Raw genomic sequence first — 13,577 nt, 5'->3', positions numbered from 1 at the left:
AGCATATAGAGACATAGAGAAAACTTTTGACAATGTTGATTGGCATACACTGTTTGAAATTCTGAAGGTTGTGGGGGAAAAATACAGGGAGCAAAAGTCTTTTTACAACTTTTACAGAAACAAGAGGCAGTTATACGAGCTGACGGGTATGAAAGGAAAGCAGTGGTTGGGAAGGGACTGAGACAGGGTTGTGGCCTATCCCCAATGTTATTCAATCTGTACACAGAGCTAGCAGTAAAGGAAACCAAAGAAAAATTGGAATAGGATTTAAAGTTCAAGGAGAAGAAATAAAAAGTTTGAGGTTTGCTGATGACATTGTAATTCTCTCAGAGACATCAAAGGACTTGGAAGAGCAGCTGAATGGAATGGACAGTGTCTTGAAAGGAGGATTTAACATGAACATCAAGAAAAGCAAAATAAGGATAATGAAATGTAGTCAAATTAAATGAGGTGATGCTGAGGGAATTAGATTAGGAAATGAGACACTTCAAGCAGTAGATGTGTTTTCTTATTTGGGCAGCAGACTAATTGATGATGGCCAAAGTTGAGAGGATATAAAATGCAGACTGGCATTGGCAAGAGAAGCGTTTCTGAAGAAGAGAAATTTAACTCCGAACATAGACTTAAGTGTTATGAAGTCTTTCCTGAAGGTACTCAGGGTTGTCACAAATTTTCCCAAGTGAAATTCCCTGATATTTCCTGATTTACAGACAAGTTTTAGCATTTTTCCCTGAAAAATTTTGAGATCACAAGGGTAAGTTAAGGTGTAAGTCGACAATCTGTCTTTGCAGCTACGGTACAAGAAACAATAGTGCAAACGAGAAAATGTTTTTAAAAAAATGCAAACAGATGACATTTCCTGATGTGAGCAAAATCTTAAGGTCCAACATCAACATCTTTTGTAATGAACTGTTTTTAGATAGAGAAAGCAAACCAAATGGTATGTGTGTTTCATTAAGAACACAGACATTATTTTATTTCAATAAAACAAAACACATTTGGTGATAAAAATACACATTTCCTTGGAGTTACAAGACAGATTTGAAATACCTTCACTGATTTCAGAAATAACCTCAGAAAAAGTAGGCCCCTTGGAAGAAGTGTATAAGGATGGGAAGAATTGTGTAAACCAACACTGCAGGTGGCCACCAATAAAATGTTGGTTCTACTATGTTCGTTATTGTTGGTTATCACCACTGCGTTATATCTACTGTTTTACAGGTATTTTGAGATTTTTCTTTCGAGAAATATATGAGTATACAGCATAAAGACACCATTTTCTTCTTCTTATTGTCCATACTTTCTAACACATGAACTACTTTTTAAGTGCCAAAATGTACTATAACAAATAAAATGTCTGTAAAACGTCACACTGCATAACGTACTTGCGGTGAGAGAGTCGCAGTTCCTGAAATCCATTTCCCATGGCCTCTGGCATGCTGGGCAACACTGCAGTCCTGGGTCCATGCATAAACCATGAAAATCTGCTGCATTATGCCACACACAAACCGAACCAGCCAGCAAGCAGATCGGCGAGACTATATCTGATGGGCAGGGCCTGCACATTAGTGGGAACAGACACCCACAGAAACGGCTTGCGGTTTTGGTCCGGTGTGGACATCCACTCATATGGCCAGCTATTCACGAACCACAAACAGCATTATGATGAAATGAGACCATGGTGATCAATCCATGCAACAGATAACTTTTTCAAACACTCTGAGTCTGAACAATAATGAGGAGAGACAGCAGCTCACCATAAAGATGATTGCTGAGCTGCAGACAAGCACATAGAAAAGACAATCACACTCTCACAACTAAATTAGATTTTCAACCATACCTTTTGTCAGAAAATGAGAGCGCGCAAGTGTGCGCGCTCCCACACACACACACACACACACACACACACACACACACACACAAAAAATCTCTGACACAACTCGTGCACACACGACAACCATCTCTGTCCACTTTGTGTACAGTCTCTGAGAATCAGTTCGAAACAAACCGCTCCTCATGCCTTCCTGCCTCTCATCAACAGCTGCTAGACTAGCAGCAAGAAGTGGTGTCAGCACTGAGTGCAAGCTAAGGGGAGTGGTTGGAAGGAGAGAAGCAGTAGTAACAAGGGAGTAGGGAAGTGGCACATGTACTCAGCTGCACCCAGCCAGTGAAGATGCATGACACCTCAGTAAACAAACCACTTCACCGACTGAGACAAAAACAAGATTTTTCCTGTGGTTTCGTTTTTTTTTTTTTCCATTAACCTGTGGCAACCCTGGTATTTGTCTGGAGCATACCCTGGTATTTGTCTGGAGCATAGCCACACATGGAGGTGAAACATGTACAGTAAACAGGTTAGATAAGAAGAGAATAGAAGCTTTTGAAATGTGGTGCTACAGAAGAATGCTGAAGATTCGGTGCGTAGATCGCCTAGCTAATGAGGAGGTATTCCATTCTGTTAGTTACAAGTAATTCATGGCACAACCTGACCAGAGGAAAGGATCAGTTGATGAGTCACATTCTGAGACATCAAGGGATCACCAATCTAGTACCGGAAGGAACTGTGTGAGGGGCTAAAATCATAGATGGAAGCCACGAGATAAATACATTAATCAGAAGTATGTAGGCTTCAGTAGTTGGAGGAAATGAAGAGGCTTGCACAAGATAAGAGTAGCATGGAGAGCTGCATCAAGCCAGTCTTCAGAGTAAAGACGATGACAACAACAATAACAACAGCAACAACAACAACCACCTTTATATTAAAATTAATTATAGACACCGTTGCTTATTTATGGACAATGAGGGTACAGAAAACTTTGCACTTCTAATACTAATGGGAATTCCCAAATTTAACTCAGCAAAAATTTTGTACCTCTAGCTTTATGGTTATTGTGTAGTATGGAAGGTCCCTTTCATCACAATCTACTAAATACATATCTATCCAGTGAACTGTGAACTATTGTTTTAAACTTGAGCCATAATTTTTCTACAAGCCTCTGCCAGAGGTAAATGTTTGCTTTGAGATGTGACATGACTGCTAGCTATATAGTTTACTAAACAGGGAAAAAATATATTGGAAATACCTATGCCTTTCCCTTAGTATATGAAGCAGGTAAATTTTCCTACTGTTTTAGTTGAATCTGGTACTGCAGTAACCACTGTTGCCACTGAAATCAGTTTCAATAAGGCCATCAGCAAAGAGGTCAGGTCAGTTTGATGCTATTAGATCTAACATATTTCCATCACAGGTGGGCTTATCTGTTTTATGTAGCTCTCAGAGTAGGCATTTTCTATTGTTTCATAGCATGTCTTGCTATTTCTCAACTGACTGTTGGATGATTAAAGGCTCCTTCTATGATGACAGTGTGATAGGGGGACATACATACTAGCAAACTGAGATTTTCTCAAACATTTTTGGTCACATCTGAGAGTGAAGTGTGATCAACATAAAGATCCAATGACAAGTTTATGACCTCTTTGATACTGAGTCTTGTCCAAACAACACTGCATGTAACTTAAATTTCTATATTGATGAATTTGAGTTTCTCGTCTATTGTGAAATACACACCATCCCATTTCACATTAGTCCATCCTTTTGACATACACTTAAGATTCACCCCAAAAATCTCACTGCTGTCAATTCTGGGTTTCAGCCAGCAACATAAGTTTTAGACTCTTTGCCACAGAACTTAAAACCATGAAATTCCCTGTCTTCATCTGTTGAAAGACACACCACTAATGATGAGTTGTCATAGGTAACAGAGTATTCATTCACTTATGATTATTCACAGAGAATAGCTTCTGCTTAAGTTTTCATTCCTTTTGTTTTCAGAGTTTTTTGCTAAATTAGATTACTTCTTTCTCTTCTCTTCTTCTAATCTAGGTAAGGTATGGGCAACCTTTGGTGACCCGGGGGCTTGATTCACATACTTACTCACACTTGCAGACCACCTTGTCACACGATGTCACGGCACCGCTCCTTGTGCATAAAGTCGAAACTACAGCAATCGTAAGGCTGGGGTTTATGGAGTGACAAACTGATATGAATGGCATCCTGTTGCCATTGTTCAAATATGCACATTTTGCGAAAAGTCTGTAACTTTTTTTGCACCATTGCCGCACGCACATTAGCACACAGGCCAAGACTCCACGCTCACAGTGGAAATATGTTTCTCTTTGTGGTTCAAATATTGTGGAAGCAAAAAGGCTTTGGTTAAGTGTGGATTAAGCTAAACTTTCATTGGTATGTATCATTAGTTGTAAACCCAAAGCAAGCCGAGTGTTGGCAGAAATATTTGAAAACAGATCATGGGCGGAGTACAATGCAAGCACCTGGCTCTCTCTCTCCTACAAATTTATTCTGTGGGGCAGACAGAAATGAATCGCGGGTCAGATAAAGTCTGAAAGCCAGCAGTTGCCCACCTATGGCCTAGTGGCTTCTTCATTACTGTTTTTGTTAACAGCATCTGTCAGAATTATTGGTGTAGTTTCCTCAGTCAAATAAACTGGCAGATACTCTTTACATCCAAAAACATCTCTTTTCATTGGACAATACCGAATATCCAGGTGGCAAAAGTGAAGGCGAGTGCTCTGCCGAACAGTTCAATAACACCATAAATTGCTACTCACTACCTTATGCTTGCCACAAAATTACATTGTGTTGTTATGTGGATGTACAAGGAATATTTTTTGTAGTTTTAACAGAATCACTTACTTGTTGAAACTTTCTGGAAGGTTAAAACTTTGTGCCAGATTGAGGCCCTTTTGCGGGCAAGTGCTCTGCTGACTGAGCTACCCAGCACGACTTACGACCATTCCTCACAGCTTTATTTCACCAGTACCTTTCTTCCAGGAGTGCTAATGCCACAAGTTTCGCAGGAGAACTTCTTTGATGTTGGGAGGGTTGAAGATGAGGTACTGGTGAAGTACACCTGTGATAACAGATTGAGAGTTGTGCTTGGGTAGCTCAGTTGATAGATCACTGGCCAGCAAAAAGCAAAGGTTCCAAGTTCAAATCTCGGTCTGACAACAGCGTTAATCTGCCAGGAATTTCACATTAGTGCACACTCCGCTGCAGAGTGAAAAATTCATTCTCACTTACCAGTTAACTTCAATTAATACCACAGGGAACAGTGAAATATATTTGCAACAGCATAACATCAACCAAATGTACATTTGAAAATGAAATGAAACCTAGAAAACCACATTTATCATTGACATCATCACACATGTAACTGACAGTCAAACTAAAGACAGAATAGACATACAAAAGCAAAAATTCACTTAAAATGTTTTTAATTTAACAATAATTAAAATAATATGGGAGTTAACTATTTTAGCTGACAAAGCATTAACTGAGGAGATGAAGGGCTGCTAACATGAGATAATTAAACTTTCCAAGAACAATTTCCCCTACTTGTTGATTTCTCATTGAGTTGTGTAGTTAACCTCCATGGCCAGTTATCCTCATTTTACCCTACTGTGACTCTAATAAGAAAAATTTTGAGAGTAATGACTATCTTGTTACCAACAATGTATTTAATTTGTGCACTGTTTACCTTTGAGGACTGTGTTTAGAAGCATGGCATGAATATCAAGACACAATGTGAATAACTATTACTTTGCCAAGGGCTGATATTTTATAAAGAAAAAAATATCAGTACATTATCACTGCAACCCTTGTGACATGTGACCATGAAGTTTTTCTTAAGCTATTAGAGCACTAAATGATCACAAAGACTACACAATAGAAGTCTCAGAATTGTAACAACAAGTATTTTGCAATATCTAGCTACTTCAAAAAGCTTATCGCAATATCTAGTTACCTCAAAAAACTAGAACTGAAAATTAAGTAGTTCTTGCCAAATTTCAAAAGAGAGAGAACAAAATATTGCCTCAAAAACAATTTTTTAGCGTAGCAAGGGTTCACTGTTCATACCTCTGATGGATTAAAATTGTGTACTTCCCAAAGAGAACTAAGAATTATAACTGAAAGTCGCTAGTGTAACAAGATATATAGATTGATTTTGACATTTAATCCACAAGTTTGTTTCCCCTACTCTATCAAGGATCAGGGACCATCGCCCTAGTGAAATTAAACACAGATTTGGAAGACATAGCTTAAAAAGGCATTGATTGCAGAATAAATTTCTCATGCAGAAGTGAACAGTGCACTGGGAAAAAGAAGATACTGTCTGAGGAATAATGATAAGAGAGTTGCCCACAAAACACATAAATCTGTTTCATTCTCACTTAAATGACAATTTTCAGCTTCCATTTGCTTCTCTTAGTTCTTGATTATGTTAACACTATCAATTTTTCACATTGTTCTCTTCTTTTCTTGTGTACTTTATTTTGTCCTTCAAATTTTTTCCTGAACTTGCTTAGTCTCCAGGAGAGGAAAAAAATCTACTGTTCAGACAGCTCACACTCTCATTTACTTATTTTGAATGAGTGTGGCTATGTTCAGATCACTTTAGCTATTGTGTGTGTACTGTCATGTATCCTTAGTGTTATTTCTTATTCTGCAGTGGAAAAATGGCGCTGAGCACTATGGGACTCAACTGCTGAGGTCATAAGTCCCCTAGAACTTGAACTACTTAAACCTAACTAACCTAAGGACAACACACACATCCATGCTCGAGGCAGGATTCGAACCTGCGACCGTAACGGTCACGCGGTTCCAGACTATAGTGCCTAGAACCGCACGGCCACTCCGGCCGGCTTCTGCAGTGGAAAAATTTTTCTTAATATTATATTTAAGTGCTGCCAGATATATGTTGCATGCAAGACAAAACCAACACAAGAATTTATAACGTCCTTTGACACAGATCACAAAATGTCAAACAGAAAAATGAACAAGTTCTCATGTTTTGCCTTTGTGAAGTTGTTCTGTCACATAATACTGCTGAGTAAACACACACAACCATCTTCCTGTTACAGGAGGATTTGTACCTCAAGTGTCAAATCTTGATGGACCCTTCTACGAATCTAAATATGACATCCCGTATCATACTACAGGTATCAACATTCCTGAAAGTCACATCCAGTTGGATATAACTACTGGAACAATAATTCCGCCATCCATTACAATACTACCGAAACCTGAAAATGGTAAGTAGATTTGCTTTTTCTCTGAAAAGTAATATAAAAGTTATTTTTTGATCATGTTCTCACTAAGATAAGACATACAGCAACCACACCAAACTATAAACAATGAGACCTAAGAGATTTGTAGCTATTTAACTCTCTCTCTCTCTCTCTCTCTCTCTCTCTCTCTCTCTCTCTCTCTCACACACTCTGTGTGTGTGTGTGTGTGTGTGTGTGTGTGTGTGTGTGTGTGTGTGTGTGTGTGTGTGCACGGGCGCGCGCAAACTTCCATGCACTAATCACCATAATATTGAAACACAAAAATGACTGCAATCATGCAAATCATGCTCCCTGCATTTATATACAATTACACAAATTACTACAGTTCGCACAAGACTACAACTACTATGATCTGCTTTCTTTCTGCCCTGTCATTGTGCTTTCCCAGTTGTCTATCAGTGTAGTAAGGTGCAGCTTATTGCAGGATGATTCATGTAACACTGAACTCCCCTTTCATGCCAGAACAGTTCAAGATAATGAAATTTGATTTTCAGTGATTAATAGTACACAAAGAAGCACTTAATTTTGTTACATAGTTAATACTTCAAACTCTTAACACAAACTGAGATATGTAAAGTTTTTTGTATACTATTTTTAGTAGCATTTGAAAGCTTATGAATAGATGAGTAAAGATACAATATCTATTGTATAAAACATTCTTGGACTTCTTGCCTCAAGCTTTCAATGTCAGGAGCAACTGACTGTCAAAATATCTGCTGTGGTGGCCTTATATAGCCCAAAGGTAGTTCTGATTGGTAAGTAGTTACATCATGCTGCTGCAGATGGTGTCAACATCTGCACTGGTGGTACCACTGCTCCTGTCGTAGCATAAATGTTGCGACGAATATCTCTAGCTCTTCTCTGCATCGAGAGCTCACTTTCATGCAATTATAAGATTATATCTGGCATAATGGTTGACAGTTTTCTTGCACATTCTTATTCCTACAGCCTCTATAATTAAAGAGTCTCAGTAAGTGAGATCTTGGGACACAACTTCTGTTTCGTTGAACAGTATTTTATGTTTTTGATGCTGTGCTCAGCAACTACAGATTTCTCCAGTTCTCAATTTTTAATATGCCACTGATGTCATGCACAGCAGTCAGAAATGTTGCAGATGGACTGAGCAATGTAACTGCTTCCACACTTACATGGGATGTTGCAAATCCCAGGAATCCTGAACCAGAGACTGTCTTTAACAGAGCATAGCATCTGCTTTATCTTCTTAGGAGGTCAGAAAATAAATCTGATGCCTCTCTTCCCAGGACTCTGCTTATTTTGCTGGATGTAATGCTGTAGAAGGGAAGTAATGCAACCAGTGGCTCATCGTGTGAATGTCGAACATTTTCACATTTCCTTTTCTTGGAGAATGCTGACTTGATATCACGAGGCCCATAGCTGTCAAGGACAGTCTCAGCCCCAGGATTCCTGGGATTTACAACATTCCATGTGAGTGCAGAAGCAATTACATCGGTCAGTCCATCCACAATATTTCTGACTGTTGTGCAGGACATCACTGGCATATTAAAAATTGAGAACTGGAGAAATATGCAGTAGCTGAGCACAGTCTCACAAACAAACATAAAATACTGTTTGACAAAACAAAAGTTTTGTGCCATACTCCCATATACTGTGACTCTTATAATTAAAGAGGGTATAGAAATAAGAATATATGAGGAAACCTTCAACCGTGGTGGTGAATATAATCTTAGCAGTGCATGGAAGCGAGCTTTCGGTGCAGAGAAGAGCTATGTTTATGCTACAGTGGTAGTGGTGGTGCTATCACTCCAGGCACTGACACCATCTGTTACAGCATGATGCAACTACTGACCATTCAGAAGCTGTCTTTGGGCTGTATAAAGCCAACACAAACAAACATGAGTAATATGTGGAACATTTAACTCCAGCAATACAATGAAACTAACAGAACAACTGTAGGAAGTAGAGTGTTTTGGGTAAGGACAAATTAAATACATGACAAGAACAATCATGATAGCACTTCAAACAAATATTTGTCCAAATGTGATGTACATGAAATCACCAATCAAAAAATGCAAAAATCACACACCACTGGTATCATGCATTTCACTACACACACATAGCTCAAATTAAGAATACTGGGAACCCCACACAACTTAAAAGCCAGTATCTCAAATTTTGCTTGACTTATACAGTTCAAATGAAGCCCATGAACCAACAACCCACAATTAGCAGAACTAAGTATAAACAAAATCTAAGGAGACCAAAATAACTACAACACACTCCACGATACCACTATAAACTACTAAATTGTAATTTCAACCACCAACACAAACCACAAAATCATAAAAAGGTACTCAAGATAAATATTGATATTTACATCCCAAAGAAAACTACTAACTCAAAGAAACAAACAAACAAACAAACAAACACACACACACACACACACACAAACACAAGCACACTCATTAGAAATCCAAAATAACCATCACCGAAAGCCCTTAAAAACACTGCTACATACATGAGGGGAGATTGGGACAGTACGATGGTTGTATAGGGGCTTCTCAGCAAAATTTCTGCAGCATAGATAAAACCACCTTGGAAAAACGTTGCCAAGGTTGTTTTGGGTATGTTGTAAAAGTTTTGTTGGGAAGTCCTTACGCTTTACCCATCCTCCACACAGTCCGAATATCTCCCCATATGATATCCATATTTTTGGAGCCCCAAAGAAAGGTATTTGTTGCCACTGATTAGCTTTGGATGTAGAGGTGCATGCCTCGGCACAATCATGGTTGTGTAGCCAACCACAAACATTTTTCCATGACAGCATTGACAGTCTTCTCACAGTTATGGTGATTCTTTCAAAATAATAAACAGTTTACTTATTTTATTTCATGTCTCGTTTCCATATGACAGTCCCTTATACTACACAATATGTATGTTCATTAATGCCCTGTCATACCCTTATTCCTCTTTTAATAAGAAAAATAGCAAAAAGTATGAATGTAACACTAGGGGCAAAAACAACTTCTACAAAGATCTGAATGTGTTAACATTAGCACAAAAAGGGGATGGACATATAAGTATATATGTATTCAGCAACCTACCTGAGCACTTAAATGTCATGTTATGTAATGTAGTGAGTTTAAAGACTAAATTAAGGAACTTTCTATTGGGCAGCTCCTCCTCCTCCACTGAAGAATATAATTACAGAAAACCTTAAATTTAATATCTTCAGATTTTGTAGTCTTGTCTTCCTCAGTTGCGTGTAATATTTAGGGTATATTGATAATTTTTATTTTATGGACCATCACAAACCAAAACATTGCATCAAAACAAGTGTCAAGTTCATAGTGCTGTGAAATGTGAAGAAAAAACTGCAAATTAGCATTTAGAAGAAGAACAATGCCAAAAATGTGACAGGAGCGTAATATGTAGGAAATCGTCCATGCAACCTGCCACTGAAGATGTCTTACAGAAAATAAAGGCGGAACATGTATGGCACTTAACTTGTGTTTCATTCAGTTGCTGTCAGACAGTCCATAAAGTAAAAATTATCAATATACTTAAATTTAATGTTTTAGGTTACTAGTAAATTAGAATTAGCACTGTTACGCATCAATATAATGTCATTGCACTGTATTGCACTTAAATTATTACTGACTTATTTCCACATCCCAGACATGAGTCTATGTGGGATCTATGGAACATGACTAATGTAATGTAATACCAAAACTGTACCACATGCATGAACTATACTTGTGTGCCTAGCACATTTCTTTGTAGCTCTACCTTCCAGAAGGGCTTTATGAATATATCTTTAATGATGAGGACAGTATTACAAACATTTTGAATACTGTACAACAGCCAAGATGGCAACTGGGAGAGAATAATCAGTTCCGCTACCCCTCTTGTTCCTCTAACAACTTATGGAAAGCTTTTCCTTTCGCCCATGGCAAACATACTATGTTACCACATCACATTTTCTACTGTAGCTTCTGTAGTATCGTAAGAAACATCAATCAACAAACAAAGGGTATTATTACCTGACCACAATATTACTGCATTTGGTCTTCCATGGCTGTTATCAGAAACACACGATATTACAGTAAATAAGTACATTGGTACTGCGGAAAACACATCACACTGTGAAAGCTTTCTGGAAAGATGTGGATATACTAACAAACGGTTCAGCATGTCCTCGTGAAACCTCATTACAGGCCGACCAAAGTGACCTCATTCCCAGGTGCAGTAATATTGTGGTCAACTAGTACTGACAATGTCACAACACTGCACTTTGGAAATACTGTTACCACTGTGCCACTTACTTTTGTTCATGTAAGGAGCTATAATCACAACTTTACTGCAGTATTATTTGATGGCTGTTGGCTATTGTGTGGGGGCACAAGTGTACTATGTGCCAGGAAATTATTAATTTCTTCAAGCTAAGGACTAGGGTGGGAATATGACATATGAGAAACATGCAGAAAAGATTAAATGGATATTTTCCCTATTTGTCTTCACAGCTGTCACTTCTGCTAACCTCTAGCTCATCAGTAAGTCATTATGTGCATCTGTGTGAAAAGAGTTAAAACTGTGTGTTGGACCAAGACTGTTCTTTCACAGGCTGTGCGCTACAAATTACCTCATCCGAAAATACCTCATGGACCAACTTAAGGCTATAATCTGTCACACAGCTTCAAGTATGTTCCTGTCCAGAGTACAGCATAAACTACTGCACATAATAAACATGTAGAACACACCCTACTTCAAAGGGAGTAAGCAAACACATTTTTTGAACAACCAAGAGGCTGTGGATATGACACAATCTCCGTATTATTCAGTCTAGCGGAGATGAAAGTCTAGAGCACTGTGACGGAGCTCCTCTAGAGTATTAAAGGATTTCTAAGAAAGAGGAGCATGGCACACAAAACTGAAATTTCAGTAAGCTCACCAGGAACACTCAGATGGCACAACTGGCATCACAATGACAGTGCGACACAGTGCTGAGGGCTCAAATTGCAGACCATCACAATGTATTAACACTGTTAACATACCAAATACAATCAATGTAGCACAATTCCTCAGAGTTCGAGAATTCATTCACAATCTATTTTAATCATCATCCACTTACTGGAATTTAAACTCAATTATTCTTGACCTACAGCTTCCTTCTGGTGTATGAAGACAAGATTATGAATGCACTGCATACAACAAAATGGAAATAGCTTACAGTCACTTACAGATGCAATACAATGAGTGAATCTGGATAATTTCACACTTTTCTCAATATTTGAGTACAGGTGGAACTATCATGTATAGTACCCTGTAAATGTCTGACAGGGTGACTTGCAATCAAGGATATTTCTGGCATGCAAATGGGCACCTGACAGAAGTTACTAAAATGTGAATAGAATAAAAGTTTGTCCATTGGTCAAGATTTAAAACTGCTCTAAGGAAATGAGATTCGTAATCACTCCACCACAAGGATGCATTTATACAGGTACTCTACAGCAATCCAAGATATCCCAGAGGCTCTACATATGAAATAGAACATCAGAACAAACAGTTGTGAATTGGGAGAAGTGGGAAGTGTACACTGATGCAAAGCTGGGATACCACCCGTCAGCTATGACTCGTGACTTAACCATATTTGTGTGAAGTCACTGAGCCCTTACGTGTTTGAAATGGATTGTATTTGCAGATGGTGTGTTAAGAGTAAGTAGTGGCCCACTCTAATGTGTTAAGTTTATGTTTCTAAATGGCTCATAAGGGATGTCAATGGACTATGCACTATGCTGTGTGTTATTCGGTGTGTTGGAAGTTTCTTTTTGTTGCCTTGTCAGTGAATTATTTCGTAGTTAGTTATTTGCTACTGATTTTTCCAGTTTTCAAATTGTTGAATTATTTGTGTTGCTAATGGCTGGAACATTATTTTAGTGTTATGTTTGGTACTAGGAACGATTCTTGCAAAGAAATCTACTAGTCATTCATTCATTGCTGCTGTGGGCAACACTGTGGAGTATACATTTAAATTTCTCCAATTATACGGCCTCAATGGCAGAATGTCTGAAATATCAGCAGTGTGCAGAATTTATGAAATTGTTGCTTCTCAAACCGGAAATCTACATCTACATCTATACTCTGCTAACCATCACGAGGCGCATGGCATAGGGTACATCCCATTGTACCAGTTGTTAAAGTTTCTTTCTGTTCCATTTGTGTGTGGAATGTGGGAAGAACGATTCTTTGAATGCTTTTGTGTGTGTAGTAATTATTCTAATTTTACCTTCACGATATGTGGGGGCCGTAGTATATTCCTAGAGTAATCGTTTGAACCCAGTTTTTTAAACTTCAATGCTAATAGACTTTCTTGGGATAGCTTATGTCTATTTTCAGGAGTCTTCCCATTCAGTCACCTCAGTATCTCTGTGACACTCTTCCATGGATTA

At 38.3% G+C, this 13,577-nt stretch overlaps 1 protein-coding gene and 1 long non-coding RNA gene across 3 annotated transcripts in view; one reads left to right on the top strand and one right to left on the bottom strand.

Annotated features, from left to right (window-relative positions):
• Positions 1 to 13,577, top strand: part of LOC126175750 (uncharacterized) — a 443,006-nt gene that overhangs the window by 380,421 nt on the left and 49,008 nt on the right. For both annotated transcript variants that reach the window (XM_049922727.1, XM_049922719.1), the window contains one exon: positions 6,943 to 7,113. In XM_049922727.1, the coding sequence (XP_049778684.1) occupies positions 6,943 to 7,113 (171 nt within the window). The remainder of the gene's footprint in view (positions 1 to 6,942; positions 7,114 to 13,577) is intronic.
• LOC126175788 (uncharacterized) overlaps positions 1 to 13,577 on the bottom strand; it is a 510,800-nt gene that overhangs the window by 494,276 nt on the left and 2,947 nt on the right. The gene's annotated exons all lie outside the window — the stretch shown is intronic.

Source organism: Schistocerca cancellata, chromosome 1 (genome assembly GCF_023864275.1).
Source record: "Schistocerca cancellata isolate TAMUIC-IGC-003103 chromosome 1, iqSchCanc2.1, whole genome shotgun sequence".
Lineage (NCBI taxonomy): Eukaryota > Metazoa > Arthropoda > Insecta > Orthoptera > Acrididae > Schistocerca > Schistocerca cancellata.
This window is presented reverse-complemented; position numbering and strand designations above follow the sequence as displayed.